Consider the following 24652-nt stretch of genomic DNA (forward strand, 5'->3'; position numbering starts at 1 on the left):
CAGCCAGTGATTAGGCAGAAATTTCCTTGAGTTCCTTCCCAGTCTGGTCCTTTTGCCCCTTTTAGCTGCTCTTGACCTCCTGAACCACTCAAATTCATCTTTGTATATTTAACACTTTATCTGAAGCATTTGTCTTGTAACCTTTCACCAGTTTTTGATGCACGGCTTCTTTCAGTTGACTGTTCCATGTATGTCTTGTGTTTGAAACTTCCTCCATGTCTAATTGAGTCTCGGAAGCCACCTTGATCATATCTGCCCTGATTTAATGGCTCTTAATATTATTTTGCTTTTCATGGTGTGTAGGAAACCCAGGATGAGTCAGCTGTGTTGTGGTTGGATGAAATTCAAGGTGGAATCTGGCAGTCTAACAAAGACACCCAGGAAGCCCAGAAGTGTATGTATCAGCAGTTTCATTTCTATTTTGATGTTGGGCAGAGTGGCGAGATACTTTATATCATGTTCTTCATATTTCAGCTTGACCAAGGTGGCACACATGGGGGAACAGTTTGCCAATAGGCATAGTAAGGTGAACTAGTGTATGAATTTAGCTACTTTCTAAACTGTCCTGGTAACAATTCTCTTCCATAACAGTTGCCTTAGGAATCTTTGCCATTAATGAGGCTGTGGAGGGTAGCGATGTTGGCAAAACGCTGAGTGCCCTTCGTTCCCCCGATGTGGGTTTGTATGGAGTCATCCCTGAGTGTTGTGAAACTTACCAGAGTGACCTTGCTGAAGCCAAGAAGAAAAAGCTGGCAGCAGGTGAGTTACAGGGAAGTAAATATGTGCCCTGAAGCTAAGAACTTGAATATATGAAGGAACGGAAGGCAGAGGAAAGGGATAGTCTGTAGGCAGAGACACGTATGTAAAAGTACAGTATTTAGGCTCATTTTAAGTGCCCTAAGGAGATAATACTATCCCTCTTTTTGAAAATATTGTTTTTCCTTGTGTGGGAGACTATATTAAAAATGCAGGAAAGTCAAAGTGTTTGTTCATCTTGTATTGGCTGTCCATAGCTCCTGTAATATCTAATCCTATACATAAATGAAAGTAGTTTATCTGCAAAAGGAGGGCAATAAAGATAAAAGATTTTCATACCTTTCTATGGCCTGTGTGTGTGTGTGTGTGACAGAGAAACAGAGAGGGACAGCTAGGGACAGACAGACAGGAAGGGAGAGAGATAAGAAGCATCAGTTCTTCATTGAAGCACCTTGCACCTTAGTTGTTTATTGATTGCTTTCTCATATGTGCCTTGACTGGGGGGCTACAGCAGACCGAGTGACCCCTTGCTCAAGCCAGCAACCTTGGGTTCAAGCTGGTAAGCTATGCTCAAACCAGATGAGCCTGCGCTCAAACCAGCGACCTCGGGGTTTCTAACCTGGATCCTCTGCATCCCAGTCAGACACTCCATCTACTGCACCACCACCTGGTCAGGCTCAATGGCTTTTTTTTTTTTTTAAGATTTTTATCTATTGATTTTAGAGAGAGAGGTGAGGTAGGAGCAGGAAACATCAACTCATAGTAGTTGCTTCTCATATGTGCCTTGACCGGGTAATTGGAAGTAACAAAACTAATGAAAGTTCATCCCACAGTTGCACTTGGTAGGTGTTTTGTTTCATTTTGTTTTAAGCGAGAGGGGAGAAGATAGACAGACAACTGCATGTACCCTGACCGGGATCCACCTGGCTACCCCCATCTTATGCCAATGCTCAGACCACCTGAGCCATCTTCAGTGCCCAGGGCTGATTCTGAAACCAATCAAGCCACTGGCTGTGGTAGGGGAAGAGAGAGAGAAGGAGGAGAGAGAGGGGAAGAGAAGCAGATGGTAGCTTCTCAAGTGTGCCCTGACCAGGGATCGAACTCAGGACTTCTGCACGCCAGGCTGATTCTTGAACAGATTTTTGGAATCTCTTTATTTAGATTGTTGACCTGATCAGAATCATCCTGTCCTATGAGACATGTGAGTGTGGAGAGTGTGGCTCTGGGTCTTTCTAATCTCTCCTCTGTTGTCTGCCAGGAGATAACAACAGCAAGTGGGTGAAGCACTGGGTGAAAGGTGGATATTATTATTACCACAATTTGGAGACTCAGAAAGGAGGATGGGATGAACCCCCAGGCTTTATGCAAAATTCAGTGCAGCTTTCCCGGGAGGAGATCCAGGTAGGTCATGTTTCTTCACGTAAGAAGCTGAGAGAAAGTGTTAGGGCCAATATTAGTTAGGAGGGTGAGGGCATGTGGTCAGAGCCCTAGACTAAAATTAAGGCTACATAATGAACTGTTTTAGAATAATTATTTTTCTAGTGGTTGGGAGAGTGACTAAGGTTTAAATTAGGTTAGGAAACACTGGGGTTGTAGAATTGAGTCAGATAAATAGTGTGCCTATTAAAGAAAACTTGGGTGATCTAGAAAAGAAAAATGAAAAGTTGCTTTAACTTATTGCATGCAACTGTTGGTAATCTCTTCCAGTTTACATTTCAACCTCTTTTCTGACTATTCTGCAGAGTCCAGGCTGTACTGTGTTAGAATATAACCCATACATTCAAATGCAGTCTGGCCATTTCCCTGCAATGTCTTCCTTTGTGTTGTTCTAAGGGTTTCTGGGACTTGGTACTCAGACTTTGTTGGCACCTGTTACTCTCTCTTCTTGTAAACAATGACCCAAGCCCAGTTCCTGGCACAGTCAGTGTTGGGCAGATGAGTGGGTACATTTGAGATAAAAGAAGACCAAGTATTTATCTCTGGCTTTTTGGGGTATGAGAGCATCTCTGAAATCATTCTCGTTGCTCAGAGATCTGGTACGGACTGAGAAGGCAGGAAGCATTAGCTTGTGCACTGTGGCCAGTACTGTGTTAAAATTTGTGTCCCTTCTCACCTATGTATGTCTTCCCATGTGACCACATGCTTTTTCAGAGCTCCATCTCTGGGGTGACGGCCGCGTACAACAGAGAGCAGCTTTGGCTCGCCAACGAAGGCTTGATCACCAAGCTGCAGGCTTGCTGCCGTGGGTACCTCGTCCGGCGGGAATTCCGATCCAGGATGAATTTCCTGAAGAAACAGATTCCTGCCATCACCTGCATTCAGGTATTGCAGAGCCTAGTCCACAGACAGCAGGCAGGCGCCTAGAGCAGGGCTAGTAAACAGTCAGCTCTTGTGATCAAGTGTCTGGGTTTTTTCCTTCTGACCTTTTAGTCTTATTGTGCTTCTGACAAATGTTTCCTCTCTGCTGCCAGTGTAATCAGGGTATGCTTCATGTGGTATTTAGTGGTGAGTTGTCAGCCCTGCCGCAGCTTCTCTGACAGGGTAGCACATGTCACAGGAAGAAATCTGAGTGAGGAATTCCAGTTCCGCCATGTCAGGTAGTGAGTGGTACCCCTCTCCAAGGTTATCTTCCTCGCCTGATTTATTGTAAGGAACCAATAAAAAAAAATCTGTGTGGAGATACTTTTAAAAGGCTGACACCAGGAAAGTGGAATTTAGCCAGGGTGCTCTCTGGGGGCAGGACAGCCCCTGACCACATCCCTCTGTCCCTGGAAGATGTGGTCTTCTTTAAAGCTTTGTCATGGATTGCACTTGGATAATCAAAAAGAGATTATTTTTAACTTCCTCTGATCCTTGGGAAATAATATCGACTGTAATGTTTGATGGTTCCAGTCGCAGTGGAGAGGATACAAGCAGAAGAAGGCCTATCAAGACCGTTTAGCGTACCTGCGCTCGCATAAAGATGAAGTTGTGAAGGTACGGCAGCCCGCGCAGGGGCAGTGTGGAGTGCAAGTCTGACCTGTGTTAAGAGGAGGGGCTTTTGGGCCCTGGCCGGTTGGCTCAGCGGTAGAGCGTCGGCCTGGCGTGTGGGGGACCCAGGTTCGATTCCCGGCCAGGGCACATAGGAGAAGCGCCCATTTGCTTTTCCATCCCCCCCCCCTTTCCTCTCTGTCTCTCTCTTCCCCTCCCGTAGCCAAGGCTCCATTGGAGCAAAGATGGCCCGGGCGCTGGGGAGAGCGATGCCCTGGAGGGGCAGAGCATCGCCCCCTGGTGGGCAGAGCGTTGCCCCTGGTGGGCGTGCCGGGTGGATCCCGGTGGGGCACATGTGGGAGTCTGTCTGACTGTCTCTCCCTGTTTCCAGCTTCAGAAAAAAAAAATACAAAAAAAAAAAAAAAAAAAAAGAGGAGGGACTTTTGTAATTTCCGGGGTCCTTTTCCCACAGATTCAGTCCCTGGCGAGGATGCATCGAGCTAGAAAGCGCTATAGAGATCGCCTACAGTATTTCCGAGACCACGTAAGTGCCCTTGAGTAGCATAGGCGAAGCAGAATCAGATTTGCTAGATTTTTGGTGGACAGATAACCAAAGGAATTTCTTCTTTGTTCCTTAGATAAATGACATTATCAAAATCCAGGCTTTTATTCGGGCAAACAAAGCTCGTGATGACTACAAGACTCTCAGTGAGTAATGTGGCTCAGCGGAGAAGGAGTTGAGGCCATCAGGTTCTGGGTATTCTCCGCGGATCTCTTTTCTGTCCTGCAGGCAAGGCTTGGGGGTCGGGCACTGCTTGTGATTTTAACCCCTTTTGCTAACCTGTTGCTACGTGTCCTGTTCCTGCCATGTTAGCTTTTGTCACAACACTGCATTAGCATGACTGAGAGACTGTGCCTGGTGGTTGTCTTTGCACGTCTCAAAAATAAACGTGTGAATAGAGCTGTTTCCTCAAGACAATACTGACATTTCTCGAGACTTAGAACTTTTCCTGGTAACTTGACTCTTTGTCTGACACGTGCTTTCTTTATGTCAGTTAATGCTGAGGATCCTCCGATGATTGTGGTCCGGAAGTTTGTCCACCTGCTCGACCAGAGTGACCAGGATTTTCAGGAGGAGCTGGATCTTATGAAGATGCGGGAAGAGGTCATTACCCTCATTCGTTCCAACCAGCAGCTGGAGAATGACCTCAATCTCATGGATATCAAAATTGGACTGCTAGTTAAAAATAAAATTACACTGCAGGTATGTGCCAGAGCCAGGTGGGTGTGAGGCATGGGGCACATCGTCCTGCTTAGGTTCCCTGCCTCACCTTTGCTGATTCGTGGGGAGAGTGGGGGCTGGCGTTCTTTTCAGCAAATGCCATAAATTTCTAAAGTTATATATGAAATGAAATACTGTTATTTAATATCAAAATTTAAAATAGAAAAAAGAAGATAAAAATTATCCCATAATTCCAGCACACCACAATCATTTTGTATCCTACACTTTTACTTAATGTTAGAGTATAAAATGTTTTATATATGAAAAGTAGTCATAAATATCTTTCATGGCAGCATTAGAATTCATTAGAAGATAGGCTATAATTTACCTCTTTTTTTCTGAACTATTTGACAAGATTTTTTTTCTTTATTTTTTTTTTTAGTGACAGACAGGGAGGGACAGATAGAGACAGGCAGGCAGGAGGGGAGAGAGATGAAAAGCATCAACTCATAGTTGTGGCACCTTAGTTGTTCATTGATTGCTTTCTCAGATGTGCCTTGATGGGGTGGCAGTGCTGTGGTGCGCTGGTGACCCCACGCTCAAGCCAGCAACCTTGGGGTTTCGAACCTGGGGCCTTTGTGTCCCAGGCCGACACTCTATCCACTGCACTACCTCCTGGTCAGGCTATTTTATTATTACAACTAACAATGCAATTAATGTATATGTAGCTTTTATTGTATTTAAAGGTTTGTTTTTCAGCAGATTTCTAGGAGTTGGTTTCCTGAATCTATGGACATTTTTATGGGTCAGGTTCTTTACTGAAAGGTGGAAGTAGGACTATTTGGTTCGTGTTCAGAAAACAGGATACAGTGTAGTGATGCATCGTACCTGATAGAGTCTGTCAGTACAGTGAGAGGCCTTTCTAATGTGCAGGCTTTTCATCTTCAAAAGCCTTTTGATTGATGTGTTGGTTTTTGTTTACAGGATGTGGTTTCCCACAGTAAAAAACTTACCAAAAAAAATAAGGAACAGTTGTCTGATATGATGATGCTAAATAAACAGAAGGGAGGTCTCAAGGCTCTGAGCAAGGAGAAGAGAGAGAAGTTGGAAGCTTATCAACACCTGTTTTATTTATTGCAGGTGAGTGGTTCCTGGTATTGAAAATTTAGCTAATTTACTTCTCATAAGAAAACCTTACCCATAGAACTTTGTGGAACTATTTATGATTTCCCCACTGAGCAAAATTGTTTCTTTATTTACATTTTCTTTATTTATTTACTTACATACATTCTAATCCTTCAAGTTTAAAAAAGTGAGTATTTTCTGTAGCCTTTCCATTTTCCAGTAATGAGCTACCCCTTGCTTTTATTTCAGACCAACCCCACCTACCTGGCCAAGCTGATTTTTCAGATGCCCCAAAACAAGTCCACCAAGTTCATGGACTCTGTGATCTTCACCCTCTACAACTACGCATCCAACCAACGGGAAGAGTACCTGCTGCTGCGGCTCTTTAAGACAGCACTGCAGGAGGAGATCAAGTATGGAGGCCCCCCGCCATCATAGGCGCTCAGCATGGGGAGTGGGGCTTACTGTCTCCCGCATGATCTCAGTTAATACTGTGATTTGTGTGAAAGAAGCATCTACTTGTGAAATTACTAACATAGTGTTGCTTCTGGGGAGGCGATAAAATAATAAACTTGCTAAATTAACTTTAGGAAATTTCTCTTTTAAAATATAATTTTTAAGAAGCTGATCCAAACACCGAGATTCCACATTTTGACCTAATAAAGCACCTGATCGTACTCTCATGGTTGAGTTTGCAGCAGCAGAACAGTGTTCTCTGTTCAGATGAGCGTTGGCAAGTGCTTTAGAGAAAGAACAAGTACTGTACATCCTTACTTGCAGCTATTTCTGTGTCCAGGAGATGGAATCATTAAGGAGGAAGGATCTGTAAGCCCATAGATTCTGTGATTAGTTTAAACTGAATTTGTTTCTGATGTTTTATAGGTCAAAAGTAGACCAGATTCAAGAGATTGTAACAGGAAATCCTACAGTTATTAAGATGGTTGTAAGTTTCAACCGTGGTGCTCGGGGTCAAAATGCCCTGCGACAGATCTTGGCCCCAGTCGTGAAGGAGATTATGGATGACAAGTCTCTCAACATCAAAACTGACCCCGTGGATATTTACAAATCGTGGGTTAATCAGATGGAGTCTCAGACAGGAGAGGCAAGGTATGGTAACTGAAATGCCCTTTTCTGTCCTGTTTTTATTATTTTCTCTTTCTTTTTTAGCAGTTGACCTTTCATTTACAAACTAATAAGTGTTCAATATTGTTTTTCCTTAAAAACCTTTTTTAAATTGTTGACCTGGTAGTGTTCACTTAGCAAATGTTTATTGAGTGCTTACTGTGTGCCAGGCATTGTATTAGATGCACATAACAGTAATAAATGAAACAGACATGCTCCATGCCCTCTTTATAGTTGGTTGGGTGGGAGTGACAAAAAAGCAGGTGCACACATTGTTGGGAATTGAGGGGGTTATATTAAGTGGGACACTTGAATCTCTGTTAACACAATAACTTAAAAAATTTAATGAAAAAAAAGTGTGAGGAAAAGTGCACATAAACAAAGCATAGTTACAAATTGAGGGTCATTTTATGAAGCTCATGCAGGGAACTAAAGTGGAGACTATGAGAGGGAGCTAACCCAGAGATTAGTTAGAGAGAGCCTGTTATGAAGGAAAGTTTCATTGAGCTGAGACCTACAGGAGAAGATGGGGCCCACCTTGCTCAGAGTGAGGTACAGACTCTTCCTGCCTGCGTGCTCTGTGATGGAGGGAGGTGAGGAGGGCCTAGGAGGACCTGAACGGACACTGAGAACCAGAGATGCATTGGATTGGAAGACTCAAACAGGTCTGAGTGTGATCAGTGTCTTGTTAAAGCAGAGAGAAGATGGTATGGGATACTGAGAGTTGGATTAACTAAATTCACAATATTCAGGAGATTCTGGGCCAGGCTATGGTTCGCCACCAGCATTAACACACGTGAAGTAAAAGTGCGTCAGTAGAATATGGGGAATGTAGGAAAAAACAGTTCAGAGAGCCAGAATATTTCTGGTGTTATCCAGCTTGGGTGACACGGAGAGGGTGAAGAATGGCTGTGTAGGCAGTTGAGTCTGTGGAGGTTTCTTCTTGTTCTGGACTCAGATCATGTGTGAAGTTCCCTGGAGCTCAAGAGGAGTAGCTCTCCATATCCTTGCCGCTCATAGTGTGGTCCATGGACCAATGACTGAAAATTGTCCATGTCACTAAGCACACTGTTGATTAGTTCAGTGCACTTTTTTTTTTTCATAGCAAGACTTTGTTTTTTGTTGATTTTTGCTGAATTCTTGTGTTCATAGTCTACCTATGTTTATAATCCAGCCACAATGTGATGAATGGACTTGTATCTCTGTTTTTATCAGTTTCCTGTTGCTCCTGTAACAAATTACCGTGCACTTTGGGGCTTAAAACAACAGAAATTTATTCTCTCACAGTTCTGGAAACCAGAAGTCCAGAGTCGGTATCAATGGGCTAAAACCAAGGCAGGCCTGTGCTCCCTCTAGAACAATGGTCCCCAGCCCCCGGACTGCGGACCAGTACCGGTCCGTGGGCCATTTGGTACCGGTCCGCAGAGAAAGAATAAATAAATTATATTATTTCCATTTTATTTATATTTAAGTCTGAATGATGTTTTATTTTTTAAAAATGACCAGATTCCCTCTGTTACATCTGTCTAAGACTCATTCTTGACGCTTGCCTCGGTCACGTGGTACATTTATCTGTCCCACTCTACAGGCTGGTCCGTGAAAATATTTTCTGACATTAAACTGGTCCGTGGCCCAAAAAAGGTTGGGGACCACTGCTCTAGAGGTTCTAGAGGAAAATTCATTGACTTGTGGCTGAATCACTCCAGTCTCTGCCTCCATCATCACATTATTTCCTCTTCTGTGTGTCTACCTCTCTTCTGTTAGGACACCTGATTAAATTTAGACCACCCAGATAATCCAAGAAAATCATTGATAATCATGCCACCTTTTGACCTCACTAAAAGTACCAGAACCTGGCCCCGCCTTTCACTTTTGACTTTCCACTCCCTCCCATCCCGTTTCCTTCCTGATGGTGCCGAGGCCAGGTGCTGGCATGTCTACTGACAGTTTTTTCTCACTCAGTGCCCTCTCCTTGAGGGATCTGGTCAGCTCATCCGGCTGTTTATAACTGTCACCTCCCTCATCAATGCACAGAGGGTCACAAGTCCCATTGATTGTGTCTCCTTCATGTCTCTCAATTCTGTCACTTGGTTCCCCCTGCTACATGCTTGTTCATGCTTCATCACTTCTTGAGTTCCTGTCTCTTTTTGTGACTGGACTTCTTTAATTCATTCCTCAGAGTGAGCCAGAGCAATCTTCCCCAAATCTGCTGTCTTTTAATGGCTATCCCTGGCTCCGGGGAAGTCCAGACTTCTTAGTGTTATATATAGGACCCTGGGCGACCGGGCTTATGTACCTTCCCACCCTCATTTCTCCTCTTCTCTTTGCATTTGATCTTCCTTCCTAGATGACCCTTCTTCCTTTTCCTGAGTTCAAATGTGCCTTCCTTCTGGAAGCCTTCCTTGATTCCCCCAATCTGAGTTGAAGCTCCTTCTGGCAGCATTGTGGTCAACTTCTTACAGCACAGTATGTTTTAAATCAACATGTTTGTGTGTCTCTCTTACCAGACATAATACTCAAGAAACTGTCACATCTCATATTCCTTTTATCCCAAGTACCTATCATGGTGCCTGGCACATAATTCAAGGCACCCAATTCAGAATTGAAAACTCGAGTTCAAAATCTGGCCCCACTATTTGCCAGCTCAGTGAACATGAGCAAGTTGCTAATCTCTCTGGGCCTTTCTCTTATGAAAGACTTGGTTCTGCCTCAGGTAGTCCCTGGCTTTTGGTCTAACGTTACTGGGGGTCATTTCTGCTTTCCCAGCAAACTCCCCTACGATGTGACTCCTGAGCAGGCTCTCATTCATGAAGAGGTCAAGACACGGCTGGACAACTCCATCCGGAACATGCGGGCTGTGACAGATAAGTTCCTCTCAGCCATCATCAGTTCTGTGGACAAAATCCCGTGAGTACTGTCAGCTGTGACCCAGATCAAGCCCAGCATAGTAGTACCCTTCTGCTCCCTGGCCCTTCTCACGAGTTTTGTCCTTCTCACAGCTATGGGATGCGCTTCATTGCGAAAGTGCTAAAGGACTCATTACATGAGAAGTTCCCCGATGCTGGTGAGGATGAGCTGCTGAAGGTAAGACTCCAAGAGCTGTTCGTCTTGCCCTTCCATTAGACCTTTGAGGAAAAAGTTCTAAAACTATATAGGTCTCCTCATGGACCTTTGGTAAGTGCCTAAGCATAGGTTCTGGCAGTAGCTTGCCATTGATTGTGAGATTTTGAAAATTATTATAAATACTAGCGGAAACTCTGAGTTTCTACAGAGTTCGAATGGCCTGCATCAAACAAGTTAGGTGTATCTTTCCTGTCTTGATGAATTTCTGAGTCCTATCTTTTCCTGGAAAGTTGCTCCCTCTGCTGGTGGCCAGGTGAATGGGAGCAAGCACAATTGTTTCTGCTAAGGCTGTTGCTGGTAACTCTTATTCAACTCTTGACTGTGCTCTTACCTTTTAAAAATTTTTTTCTTAATCTGAATGCTTTTTTCTTCTCTCTTCTAGTTCTGTGCTTTCCTTCAGTGAGGCCTCAATTCTAGACTTTCTATTCAGGTGAATTTATTTTTTTGAATGCTACTCTAGGGAAAATGCTGTGACTGCCCTTGAATTCTTCCGTGGAAGAGTTGTGTGTGGAGTGACTTTAATTTCAGAGTCACAAACGTGTCTACCTTTGAAGTCGGCAGCATCAAGATGATGGGGGTTGGGCAGATTACACTATGCTAATTAGAGCATGTTTAAGGATTTATTTCAACTATATTTGTTAGCTTCTTAGAATGAAAGCCCACCGACATGAAAGTGGAAAGTGCACGTGGGTGAAAGCTTTGTTTGCTGCCCTGACACATGAACAGAGGATGCCTGCACATGCCCAGTAGCAGATCTTCAGTCTGTCTTTTTTACCTTCTGAACCTATTCTCATTGCAGGGGTTTTCAGTTCTGTCCTTGCTTTCTTTTTTTCTGCATTCAAACATGGGACATTGGGTCCTTTCAGGTTCAGGCCTTGAGAGAAAGTGTGTGTGCATGAGAGTCTATAGTGTTTATTTTTTCCTCACAGAACTGCATTTTCTTTGCTACAGAGTCATTTGTAGATTCCTTTTAACACCCACCTTTTTTTTCACCTGTTCCCAGATTATTGGTAACTTGCTTTACTATCGGTATATGAATCCGGCCATTGTTGCTCCTGATGCCTTTGACATCATTGACTTGTCAGCTGGAGGCCAGCTTACCACAGACCAGCGCCGCAATCTTGGCTCTATTGCCAAGATGCTCCAGCATGCAGCTTCCAATAAGATGTTTCTGGGAGATAATGCTCACTTAAGCATCATTAACGAGTACCTTTCCCAGTCCTACCAGAAATTCAGGTAAGGGGGAATGATAAGGGACTTGAAAGACTCTATGGGTGTGTTTCAATCTCTGAGGGTCAAGACAAGACTGAAAACCACACCTAGCTTTCCCTGGGCTGCTATAGTGTAGGACACATGTGTGATATGCTCAGACCTCCCAGAGGGGAGGAAGAGGTTTTTTGCAAGTGAACCTGACTCGAAGGAACCGCTGAGCTAAAGCCAGCTTGGAAGAGGTTTTTTGTTGTTTTTTTAGGTTAGAGGAGGGGAAACAGTGAGACAGACCCCTGCATGCACCCTAACTGGGATCCACCTAGCGACCCATTTGCTGCTGATGCTCAAGTATTGAGCTATTTTTAGTGCCTGAGGCTGATGCACTCAGACCAACTGAGCTAACCTTAGTGACTGGGACTGTTTTCCCACCAATAGAGCCACTGGCTGTGGGAAGGGAAAAGAGAGAGAAGGGGTTGAGGGAGGGAGAGAGAAGCAGATGGTCGCTTCTCCTGTGTGCCCTGACCGGGAATCAAACCTGGGGATGTCCATACAGCAGGCCAACACTCCATTTACTGAGCCATCAGCCAGGGCCGGGAGAAGGTTTTTGAGCTATAAAAATCTGTGGAATAGCCTGACCTGTGGTGGCACAGTGGATGGGGCATCTGCCTGGAACGATGAGGTTGCTGGTTCGAAACCCTGGGCCTGCCTGGTCAGGGCACATATGGGAGTTGATGCTTTCTGCTTCTTCCCCCTTTTCTGTCTCTCTCTCCTGTCTCTCTAAAAAATGAATAAATAAAATATATAAAAAAAAAATCTGTGGAATAGATAGTACTTAACAAAAACAAATAAAAACAACTGTCCACACTCCAGCTCCAGAGGAAAAAAAAATAAAAATAATGGTTCTGCATTGTCACTGGCACATGCCACTTTATAAGCAGAGAAAAGCTAGAGAGTTCTTTTAATATCTGTAAATTGAACATTCTGTTTAATTTCAGGGTGTTGTGTTAGAGAGAGAGTTGGTTCTCCTAATGACACGGGTGTTTGAGCGGTTGTGGGTTGAACTAAAACTCGGTGGGAGCAAAGTTCTTAAAGCCGGTGTCTCAAGGCTGTCAAGCATGGTAAACATGCAGCTTTCTCTAGAATCACCTGTCTGGACTGGCTTCTGTTTGAACACATTGTTCTCTCGCCAACTTCTCACACTTCTGTCACTTGTTGGGGTCTGGCTCTTATGTTTCTTTCCAGGCGTTTTTTTCAGACTGCTTGCGATGTCCCAGAGCTGCAGGATAAATTTAATGTGGATGAGTACTCCGATCTCGTGACCCTCACCAAGCCAGTGATCTACATTTCCATCGGGGAAATCATCAACACCCATACAGTAGGTCTTTTTCTTTGGTTACTTAATTTCATTGCTCTGCCCTTGATTGCCTCCCCTGGCTGCTCCTTACTGTTACACCTCACCTTTCTTTGATCTTACTGACATCACATCTGCCTTGCTGTTTGTTATTCTTAACAATTCTGCTAGTTTCTCAAAGTGGCCCTCTGGCCACCTGCAGCAGAGTCCTCTGGGCTGGTTGTTAAACATGAAGTTGCTGAGCCCAGCACAGGCCTCCTGAACCAGAAACCCACGTGGGCTCCAGGCAGCTGTTATGAGCGCTAGCCTAAGGGCTTGATAAACGACTTGTTTCTGTCCCTTCCTTTTCCCTGGCTTGTACTTCTTTTTACTCTGTGTTATTTTTATAACATGAATAGAATGTCAACTTTTTCCTCTCTGTCGCCTTTTTTCCATTGGGTGCTCCCTCTTCCCGCAAATACTTTTAATTCATTCCTTTCCCATTTGGTGATATACAGAATAGGAAATGAGAAAATAGATAAAATGTAAGTGAAATTTCAGGTATTGTCATTTCTGAGTATATCACTTGAGATAATAGAATCTTACAGGCTTTGCTTGAGTGCCTCCAAGATAATGACATTGACAGGGTACACTTTCTCTGAATTAAAGGTGTTGTATACTGCAGACATTAAGGAAAAGTATGACAGTTTGAACTGGTCATAGGGCACATCGATGACTTTGGATATGGACGTCTGTGGGCTTCCTTGTTCTCTCTTACACAGGACATATTTAAATCCCCTGTGCCCGTAAGGTTGAGAGAGTACCAGTGCTTTCTCTCCACACATGATAAGTCATCCCTCAGAGGCCAAGTGTGATGCTTTATGTATTGCTGATTTGGGTAGGTTTGCTGAGGATTGGCTTGTCAGTTCTTTGAAGGAGCTCTGTTTTCTAACCTCCTGTTGTTCTGTGTGGGAGTGTGGGTGGGGATAGGGGCTAACGGGCTGAGTGCGTGAATGGAGTTGATCTCTCGGTGTTCAATGCAGCTTCTGCTAGATCACCAGGATGCCATTGCCCCGGAGCACAATGATCCGATCCATGAGCTGCTGGATGACCTTGGCGAGGTGCCCACCATCGAGTCCCTGATAGGTAAAGTTCTGACGTACCTGCCCAGAAATAAGGGGGGGACTTTTAACAGAGAAGTGTTGTAATTGGCACCTCCTCTATGTCTACACTGTTCATGCTCTGAATATACATTAGGGAAGAAAATAAACATGATCCCTGCCCATGAGGAACTGATGGCCAGTGGAGGAGGTCATTTTCAATGTGCGTGTATACATAATAATGTAATTAGAAGTTGTAAGTCCTATAAAGGAAATGAGCAAAGAGAATTATAATAGTGTTAAAACGATTGTCAAACGTTTTATAAAATTATTTTATTATAAAGTCTTTGCATTTATCATTTAGCATATATATATTTTTTATTTTTATTTTATTTTTTTTTTTAGTCAGAGAGATAGACAGTAATAGACAGACAGGAAGTGAGAGCGATGAGAAGCATTAACTCAGTTGTGGCACCTTAGTTGTTCATTGATTGCTTTCTCATGTGTGCCCTGACTAAGGTCTCCAGCTGAGTGACCCCTTGCTCAAACCTGTGACTTTGAGCTCAAACCAGAGACCATGGGGTCATGTCTATGATCCCAAGTTCAAGTCGGCAACCCAGTGCTCAAGCGGGATGAGCCAGCACTCAAGCCGGCAACCTTGGAGTTTTGAACCTGGTTTCTCAGCATCCCAGCTCAATGCTTTATCCATTGTGCCACTGCCTGGTCAGGCTATTTTCTCAGTAAGAGGTACCATTGCCCCAGTGCTCATGATGGATTATTCAAGTTATCTCCTTAGACTTGCATTATCTTTTACTTGTGTTTTTATCTTCTCTCCAGCATCTCTTGTCTTTATTATACTGGCTATTTCTATCCTCCCAAAACTTTAGGAGAAAGTGCTGGCAATTTAAATGACCCAAACAAGGAGGCACTGGCTAAGACAGAAGTGTCTCTCACACTGACCAACAAGTTTGATGTCCCTGGGGATGAGAATGCTGAAATGGATGCCCGGACCATCTTACTGAAGTGAGTACTGAAAGTGGGAAGCATGAAATCAGTGTAACCCAGCCATCCTTGGCCTTGGTGTATGAATCCACTGTTCATACCTGAAATGGTCATCTTGGCCTTTGTAAGCCTGTCATAACTGTGGTCATTTCATATATTATACTGGGCGTAGGACTTATCTGTCTTATTTGCCAATAAGATGCTAAGGTGAAATTTACAGCTTAAAATTTTTTTTCTTCTTAAATTTATTGATTTCAAAGAGAAGAAGGGAGAGAGAGAGAAACAATGATTTGTTATTCCACTTCTTTTGCATTCATTGGTTGATTCTTATATATGCCCTGATCAGGGATCGAACCTACAACCTTGGTGTATTGGGACAGTGATTTAACCAACTGGGCTACTGGGTCAGGGCGAAATTTACATCTTGAAAATTTTAGCCTTAGTACCCACTCTGTTGTAATTGTATAAAAATATCTAAGGCCTTAAGTACCTGGTATTAGCAGCTGCCCAGTGGCACCTTTGGGAGATGGTGTTTGGACCACTGCTGCTTAAGTCTATTGAGAAGTAGAACATCTGCTAATATGTAAATGTATCCTTTATTTCCTTTAGCACAAAACGTTTAATTGTGGATGTCATCCGGTTCCAGCCAGGAGAGACCTTGACTGAAATCCTAGAAACACCAGCCACCAGTGAACAGGTAAAATTTAGGGATTTAACATATACCGTAATAAGGTACAGAGATGCTCCCATGATAGGGGGACACAGATAGCAAGAGGTGGTGGCCTGGGGAGATCGGGGGATGGTGGTGGGAAAATCGCTTGTTGAGAAAATCGTTAGTTCTCAATCCAGAGGCAGATGTTCTTAGGGCATAAGGCTCACTGGCACTTACATGTGTGTGTGTGTGTGTGTGAGTTTTAATTTAACCCGACCCAGAATCAATGCATCTACCCAGTAATTTATTGAATGTTATATGGTTAGAGTTTTGTTTAGTGCCTTGGTAGATAGAATAAAAGTACAGGATGTGGCTCTTAAACTCAACAAATCCATGATGTAGGTGGAGAAATGTGATATATACACCAGAAACAATTAGGAAACCTTTAACAGTTAACTGTAGTATTGGTTGTAAACATGCTAGAAGTTCCAGACGGAGTCCATTGAAGAGCAAAGCATCAGAACAAAGTGGGACTGAGCCACACTTAGAAAGAATGGCTAAGCTGTGGGACAGCAGCACCAGTGCAGGCAGGAGGCTGCATGAGAACAGGCAGAAAGGGCTGGTGGGATGTGCCCAGACCTGCTTCTTAGAGTGAAGACGGAGGGTGAAGATGAGTGAGAGCTAAAACACCAGAACAAATTATGCAGAACTCAAAACCTGGATGGGAATTTGGCACCAGAGAGATATGGGGTAAAGAGCCTTTGTAACCTTGGGGACCGTTTAATGCTAACTAATTTGGCAGTGACATCAGAGCACTTGGTAGTTGAGTCACCTAGGTGTGTGCTAAGGTCCCAGGCCTGGCTGCTTGTGGGAAGGGATGGATGAGTCACCTCATGTTGAAGACTCCTGTTTCACATTCTCATAAAATTAGAAAAGTAGGTCAAGTCATTCATTTGCAGAGTTTGAACATAGAAATACTTTCTATTAAGTGGTAATTTACTTGGAAGCCCAATATATATATAAAGTAGGTAAAATTGGAGTTACTCTGATAGCAGCAGGCATGGGGCCTTTGAAAACCCACTTTCTGAAACTCTGTGGTACCTGTGGGATTCTTTCCAGGCTGCACAGAGGACTGTTTAAAAACCACTGTTTTAGGCTCTGGCCGGTTGGTTCAGTGGTAGAGTGTCGGCCTGGCGTGCAGAAGTCCTGGGTTCGATTCCCGGCCAGGGCACACAGGAGAAGCACCCATCTGCTTCTCCACCCATCCCCCTCTCCTTCCTCTTTGTCTCTCTCTTCCCCTCCTGCAGCCGAGGCTCCATTGGAGCGAACATGGCCCGGGCGCTGTGGATGGCTCTATGGCCTCTGCCTCAGGCGCTAGAGTGGCTCTGGTCGCAACAGAGCGACGCCCCCTGGTGGGCGTGCCGGGTGGATCCTAGTCGGGCGCATGTGGGAGTCTGTCTGCCTCCCCATTTCCAGCTTCAGAAAAATACCAAAAAAAACCCCCACTGTTTTAAATGACTTCTCTGCTTTTAGAAGCTGTGATGATTGCTGAATAGATAGAATGTATGAGAGGCAAGAAAAGAGACATAAGCAGTAGCTACAACTTGTTTAACCTGCAAGGAAGTTAGAAGTGAGGGAGGAGGGCCCATCTTTACTGAGAACCTGATACTAGTTTGGTGCACTCACCTGTTCTTTCATTTAGTCCTTGGCTTTCCCTGGGTGAGAGGTGAGTCTTTCTGTCTTCCTTATACAGAGGATGACACTAAGACCTTGAGAGGCTAAAGAACCTGCTCAAGGTCATATGCTCATTGTGGCAGAGCCCAGATCGGGGTCCAGAGTCTGACTCCAGAGTCTATGCTGTTTGCTTTCTGTGCTGCAGAGTAGCCTTGACATTAGGGGGAAAGACAATAAGGGGAAGGGAAACACTCCAATTTGGGAGGAATTACAAGCCACTCCAGTACAAACAGCTCAAAATATGGCACTGGAGTCTTAGTGACAGGGTCTAGTAGCACAGCGGTGACCACTGAATTATTGAGAGTGAACATTACAGAAAACCAACCCTAGGTCACTGCGGGTACCAAACCCATACTCAAGGCAAGAGGAAAATGCAGAGATGAACAAGGTGACAACTAAGAAAAGGCACTGGATTTGGGGTGGGGGGTGGTAACTGGCGATGAGAGCGGTAGATGCAGAACGCCCCTGGCAGAGAGTTATAAAGAAACAAGAAAGTGCTGGGTTATATGTCGGGCCAGGGCATACTGGGAAAACGTTGCGTACTGACTAGGAAAGAGAAGACTCAAGGGAAAGTGTGTGTGTTTTCAAGATACTGGCATTTGCAGCTTGTTTAAAAGCAGAGGGAAGGCCAGAACATGACTCAGCCTGGACAAGGTGGCAAAAAGAATTAGCAGGAATGTACTGAGCACTGGGATAACACTGTGTTTCCCATAAAATTAAATAGGTTTTGTGTCCCATAATGTGACAGGGGGGAAAATGAGGGATTTTGTAGCCAGTAGAGCCCAGTCTTGTACCTAAGAGCCCAGCAGAGAAGCCCTGAGAAGCCAGATGATTAAAAGATGGAAAGAGATCTGCCTCTGCTTCCTGCAGTTTCTTTCTCTTGTCAGCTGTCAGCTAAGTTTGTTCCCTCTGTTTCCAGAATGCAGTTTGAGAGCTATGTAAATTTGGGTGCAGTTATGCTACATAAATTCAGGGTTTGGATTGGTGTACTGAATTTACCAGGAACTTCTTTTGTCTTTTCTTTTTGGGAGAGAGAGAGTAAGAAGCATCAACTCATTGTTCCACTTGATTATGCCATTAATTGCTTCTCATATGCCCTGACCAGGCTTGAATTGGGCCCCGTGAGGTCGGTATCCAGCTGGGGTCCTCAGTGCTCCAGGAAGGCACTTTACCCATTGTGCCACTGTCCAGGGCTGGAACTTCTTTTTTTCTTATGTGTAGGAAGCAGAACATCAGAGAGCCATGCAGAGACGTGCTATTCGTGATGCCAAAACTCCAGACAAGATGAAAAAGTCAAAATTTGTAAAGGAAGACAGCAACCTCACTCTTCAGGAGAAGAAGGAAAAGATCCAGTTGGGCTTGAAGAAGCTAACGGAGCTTGGGACCGTGGACCCAAAGAACAGATATCAGGAGCTGATCAATGACATTGCCAAGGTACTTTGGGGTCCGTGACGACCTGGCCACGTCTGTACAGCTCTCTCAGGACCTTGTAAAGAGACAGTAGCTGATCCAATGACAACCTACCTCTAGTTCACGAGCAAATTAGTGTTCTTCCCTCTGAAGAATCATGTCTAATTCTTTGAACATGAGGGCCTTGCCCACCCTTGGATGACTTATTTCAGAGCCTAAATTTATAGGAAGAGGGCTGAACTAGAACTTCCCATGTTTCAGTTTGTCTTTGGCCTCTTTGGAATATTCCAGATTTTTTTAATGATTTCTGTGAAGTATAAATTCACATTGAGTTGATCATGAAATTTTAATTTTTCTCCCTCTCCTGAGAACATATTTAAGAGGTTTAAACCAGCTTTGCAAGCAAATTCTAAGAAGGTGGAAGTCTCTAAAAGTAATAACATTTCCCTACCTTTAGAAAATACAAATGGGGGGAAATGGATGGGGTCTGAATGTCTTTGTTAATTATTGAACATGAGTTGCTGCCAGTTAAGAATGGGCAGTCAGGCAAGGCAGAGTGAAGCGCTACTGGATTCTAGTGTTAATGATTGAAGAAGCACATAACATCTGTCAGTATTGTCCTCATTTTGATAATTGTGTCCCAGGATATTCGGAATCAGCGGAGATACCGACAGAGGAGGAAGGCCGAGCTGGTGAAACTGCAGCAAACGTATGCTGCTCTGAACTCGAAGGCCACTTTCTACGGGGAGCAGGTGGATTACTACAAAAGCTACATCAAAACCTGCCTGGATAACCTAGCCAGCAAGGGCAAGTGAGTACTTCTTCTAAGGAATCTGTGTCAGGGGAAAAACTAGAGGTAACTGAAGTGACATGGGGCATAGTTACTTAAAACACACTGGACCTCTATTACATTAGGTCTTTATTTTGCCTCTAATCATTGGCATAAATTTGTGGTCCCATTTGTTATTGTATGGTGCACATGGACACGTGTGGGGGATTTCAAGGGTATTTATTTCTATGCAGTTCTTTTTCCAAAATATCTTCCTGGCCCTAGAAATGGAAGAGTCATGATGGATGTTATCTAGTTGTCTGGAAACCTGGCTGTGCTTCAAAACCAGTTAAGGGATATTAAACCTTTTGGCTCTCCAGCTTCACTCTATACCTCCTGGGGACAGGGTCCCAGTCCCCGGCTCTCCTGGCTGCTGAGGAAAGTCTGGTACAGCCTCCCTGGCACAGGTCAGCAGCCAGCAGCCTGCCTGTTTGATAGGGAGGGAAACTGAAACCCAGAGAGCGGGGTACTAAGTGTAGGTTCTATGTGTAGTTTAGTTTAGTTTTTGCTCCTAACTTTTCATTTAAAAAACAGAAAAATAAATACCTACATACCTTTTGCCTAGATTCACCTGTTTTTTTAACATTTTGCCACATCAGCTGTCTCTCTCTTTCTCTCTCTTTCAAAAATCAGGTCCATTTTACCCAGCTTGCTGGGCTGGTTCCTGTGTCCTTTTGACATGTCCCCATCATTCTTGAGAACTTCCTGACTTTACAGGGCAAGATGTGTCTGCTTCAACTTGTATTTTCCCCTCCCCAGGCTTAGAGTTAGCTTTTTCTCCAAATATCCCTGCTTCCCTTTAATGAAGAATGGTATATTTAGAAACCAAGATTTAGGCGCCAAGTGTGCACATTGCCATGGCAGCATCGTGGCTTCTAGACCTGCTAAGACATAGCTGGGGTGTCATTTCCTTTTTAATGGCTGCTTAGGGTTCCACTGTGTACGTAGGTAGGTAGGTAGGTAGGTCAACTAATTCAATAAATTCTCCATTGAGGGTCATTTACATTATATCCAGTTATTTATTATAAAAAACTTTGCAGCAGATAACCTGGTACATAAGTCATTTTGAAAAATGTGGGCATATTTTTAAATATAAATTCCTAGAAGTAGAATTACTGGGTCAAAAGTTTTGTCCAGTTGTAATTTTGATAGCTATTTCAGTTACCTTCTATAGGAATGCTGCCAGCATCTCTGACCCCTTGCTTGAGATACCACCACCCACCCTTATGAGTCCCAATTCCCTGGGTTGGTTGGTTGGTTTTTACTGACTTCTAGAGAGAGAGAGGGAAAGAACCATTGATTTGTAGTTTCACTTATTTATATTTTATTGGTTGACTCTTCTCTGTGCCCTGTCCAGGGATTGAATATGCAACCTTGGTTGTATTAGGACAGAACTCTAACCAACAGCTAACCAGCCAGAGCCCCAAATCCCTGGTTTTCATTTATCTCTATTTGTCTTTTATTTACTTTTCTTACCACTCTTCTGCCTCAATTGTTCCAATAGCTTCTAACATCTGTTTCTTTTTCTTTGCTCTTCTCTTCTTCCTCTGTAATAGCTATGCTGGCTTAAACTCTTAACAAGTCCTTATTCAGAGATGTTTATACTTTGTCTCTGCACAGTCGAGGGGCTTATAGTGACTCCCCTGGGTTTCAATACAGTTTCGCCAGGCTGGCATTAGGAGCCCTAACACTTACTGGTATGTTCTGAGGTTCTGTGAGGGACATAGAAAGATTAAAACACTGTCAAATTTATGGTGTGTTCTCAAGTGTAATTTAAGTTAAAGACAAAATCAACTTAATCTTTCCCCTGTTTTGCAATGATAATTGTGCTTAGGCTAGTCCTAATATTTATTTGCCATTTTAGAATTGGTATGTTACTTACACTTGTGTATGGGAAATTCATTTTCTGACCTCATATCCTTGAATTATCAACAGGATTGAAGTAGATATTTATAGAAAGTGACAATATCATTTTTATAGGGTCTCCAAGAAGCCTAGGGAAATGAAAGGAAAGAAAAGCAAAAAAATTTCTCTGAAATACACAGCAGCAAGACTACATGAAAAAGGAGTTCTTCTGGAAATTGAGGACCTACAAGCGAATCAGTGAGTATTTTTTACCTTTCTTCCCTTTTTTCTTTTTTCTTCTTCTTCTTTTTTTTTTTTAGTGAGAGGAGGGGAGGCAGAGACAGACTCCTCCTGCATGCGCACTGACTGGTATCTACCTGGAAAGCCCAACGTGGGAGCGATGCTCTGCCCATTTGGGGCCCTTGCTCCGTTGATACCTGAGCCATTTTACTGCATGAGGCAGAGGCCATGGAGCCATCTTGAGTGCCTGGGACCAACTAGCTGTACTTGAGCTATGGCTGCAGGAGAGGAGGAGAAAAGAGAGAGAGAAGTGAGAAGGAGGGGTAAAGAAGCAGATGGTCACTTTCCTGTGTGTCCTGACTAGGAATCGAACCCAGGACATACACATGCCAGGCCGACACTCGACCATGGAGCCAACCAGCCAGGGTTTTTTGTTTTTTTTTTTTACTTTGTTTTATACATTGATTTTTTTTTTAACTTATTCCTGCATTTATCACATCTTTATCTTAATGCCTTTATTTCTCTTAGCTGGATGATTATTTTTATATTTTTCTATCTATATATATTTATGTGCAGAATTAGATCTAATACTCAGAGGCAATTGTTTATTGCTAACAGGAAGTATTTCTTTGCCTTGTTTGTGGAATATTTGTATTAGGATGTTTTCACACCTGCTGTGTGGATCCCATCTTAATTTTCCTCTTTAAAGAAGGAAGCTATTGGCCCTGGCCAGTTGGCTCAATGGTAGAGCGTCAGCCTGGCATGCAGGAGTCCGGGTTCAATTCCTGGCCAGGGCACACAGGAGAAGCGCCCATCTGCTTCTCCACCCCTCCCCCTCTCCTTCCACTCTGTCTCTCTCTTCCCCTCCCGCAGCCAAGGCTCTATTGGAGCAAAGTTGGCCCGGGCGCTGAGGATGGTTCTGTAGCCTCTGCGTCAGGTGCTAAAATGGCTCTGGTTGCAACAGAGCGACACCCCAGATGGGCAGAGCATCGCCCCCTGGTAGGCATGCCGGGTGGATCCCGGTCGGGCGCATATGGGAGTCTGTCTGACGCCTCCGTATTTCCAACTCAGAAAAATACAAAAAAAAAAAAAAAGGAAGCTATTTCTTCTATTTCTAAACAAAGAGGTCTTATAAAACTGAAGCTCTGCCTGACCAGGTGGTGGCACAGTGGATAGAGCGTTGGACTGGGATGCTGAGGACCCAGGTTTGAGACCCTGAGGTCGCCAGCTTGAACACGGGCTCATCTGGTTTGAGCAAAAGCTCACCAGCTTGGACCCAAGGTCGCTGGCTCGAGCAAGGGGTTACTCGATCTGCTGAAGGCCCATAGTCAAGGCACATATAAGAAAGCAATCAATGAACAACTAAGATGTCAATGAAAAACTGATGATTGCCCTGGCCGGTTGGCTCAGTGGTAGAGTCCCGGCCTGGCATGCAGAAGTCCTGGGTTCGATTCCCGGCCAGGGCACACAGGAGAAGTGCCCATCTGCTTCTTCACCCCTCCCCCTCTCCTTCCTCTCTGTCTCTCTCTTCCCCTCCCGCAGTGAGGCTCCATTGGAGCAAAGATGGCCCGGGCGCTGGGAATGGCTCCTTGGCCTCTGCCCCAGGCGCTAGAGTGGCTCTGGTCGCGACAGAGCAACGCCCCGGAGGGGCAGAGCATGGCCCCCTGGTGGGCAGAGCGTCGCCCCGTGGTGGGCATGCCGGGTGGATCCCGGTCAGGCGCATGCGGGAGTCTGTCTGGCTGTCTCTCCCCATTTCCAGCTTCAGAAAAATACAAAAAAAAAAAAAAAAAAGAAAAGAAAAACTGATGATTGATGCTTCTCATCTCTCTCCATACCTGTCTGTCTGTCCCTATCTATCCCTCTCTCTGACTCTCTTTCTCTGTCCCTGTAAAAAAAACACAAAAAAACAAAAACTGAACCTCTGTGTCCATTAAACAACCACTCATTCCCATTTCCCAGCTCCTGACAGCTGCCATTCTGCCTTATTTGTCTTTTTATGACTGGCTTATTTCATTTAGCATGATGTGTTCTCACAGGTCACCCATGTTGTTACATGTGACAGATTTCCTTTTTAAGGCTGAATAATGTTCCTTTGTGTGTATAAACCACATTTTATTTATTTATTTATTCATTCATCCATCAGTGGACATTTGGGTTGCATCCAACTCTTTGCTCTTGTGAATAATGCTACAATGAACATGGAAGTGTAAATATCAATTTGAGATCCTGGTTTCAGTTCTTCTGAATAAATACCCAGAAATGGGATTGCTAATCATTAGGTAGATCTATTTTTATTTTTTATTTTTTTGAGAAAGTACCATACTTTTTTTCATATTAGTTTTAAAAAAACTTTAAATTTTATATATGTATTAACAAAATATTTTCCAATAGTGTCTAAAATGTGTATGAAAGTGCTTTATCTCACTGTTTCCTTTCCATTATTGAATAAAACAATTTTGATTTTTGAGTTCAATAGTTTAAAAAAGTACCTCATTTTAAATTTTAATTCTAGTGGGTGTGGGTGTTTAAGATATGGCTTAGCTGTAATTTCCCTGGTCATTGTTTCATTTGGGGATCTTGTCTTTTGGGGTTTTTTTTTAACGAAGGAGAGAGAAAGAGAGGGTCAGACAGGAAGGGAGAGAGATGAGAAGCATCAACTCATAGCTACAGCACCTTAGTTGTTCATTGATTTCTTTCCATATGTTCCTTGACCAGGAGGGTCCAGCTGAGCCAGTGACCCCTTGCTCAAGTCAGCAACCTTGTGTTCAAACCAGCGACCTTGAGCATCAAGCCAGCAACCTTTGGGCTCAAGCCAGTGATCATGGGGTCATGTCTGTGATCCCACACTCAAGCCAGCAATCCCATGCTCAAGCTGATGACCTCAGGGTTTCAAACCTGGGTCTTCTGTGTACCAGGTTGATGCGCTTTCCACTGCGCCACCTCCTGGTCAGGCTTGGAGTTTTTTTTGTTGCGCACTTTATAT

General features: G+C 43.9%; 1 protein-coding gene across 1 annotated transcript in view; it reads left to right on the forward strand.

Moving 5' to 3' along the window:
• IQGAP1 (IQ motif containing GTPase activating protein 1) overlaps positions 1 to 24652 on the forward strand; it is a 114224-nt gene that overhangs the window by 84140 nt on the left and 5432 nt on the right. The window contains exons 16-36 of the mRNA XM_066238182.1: positions 304 to 394; positions 592 to 759; positions 2015 to 2157; positions 2908 to 3078; positions 3649 to 3732; positions 4199 to 4270; positions 4365 to 4434; positions 4782 to 4990; positions 5933 to 6088; positions 6323 to 6486; positions 6956 to 7180; positions 9962 to 10102; positions 10195 to 10279; positions 11322 to 11554; positions 12770 to 12902; positions 13901 to 14003; positions 14845 to 14980; positions 15569 to 15656; positions 18567 to 18779; positions 19400 to 19566; positions 21565 to 21687. Coding sequence (XP_066094279.1) covers positions 304 to 394; positions 592 to 759; positions 2015 to 2157; positions 2908 to 3078; positions 3649 to 3732; positions 4199 to 4270; positions 4365 to 4434; positions 4782 to 4990; positions 5933 to 6088; positions 6323 to 6486; positions 6956 to 7180; positions 9962 to 10102; positions 10195 to 10279; positions 11322 to 11554; positions 12770 to 12902; positions 13901 to 14003; positions 14845 to 14980; positions 15569 to 15656; positions 18567 to 18779; positions 19400 to 19566; positions 21565 to 21687 — 2975 coding nt within the window. The remainder of the gene's footprint in view (positions 1 to 303; positions 395 to 591; positions 760 to 2014; positions 2158 to 2907; positions 3079 to 3648; positions 3733 to 4198; positions 4271 to 4364; positions 4435 to 4781; positions 4991 to 5932; positions 6089 to 6322; positions 6487 to 6955; positions 7181 to 9961; positions 10103 to 10194; positions 10280 to 11321; positions 11555 to 12769; positions 12903 to 13900; positions 14004 to 14844; positions 14981 to 15568; positions 15657 to 18566; positions 18780 to 19399; positions 19567 to 21564; positions 21688 to 24652) is intronic.

The sequence above is a fragment of the Saccopteryx bilineata genome, chromosome 7 (genome assembly GCF_036850765.1).
Source record: "Saccopteryx bilineata isolate mSacBil1 chromosome 7, mSacBil1_pri_phased_curated, whole genome shotgun sequence".
Classification (NCBI taxonomy): domain Eukaryota; kingdom Metazoa; phylum Chordata; class Mammalia; order Chiroptera; family Emballonuridae; genus Saccopteryx; species Saccopteryx bilineata.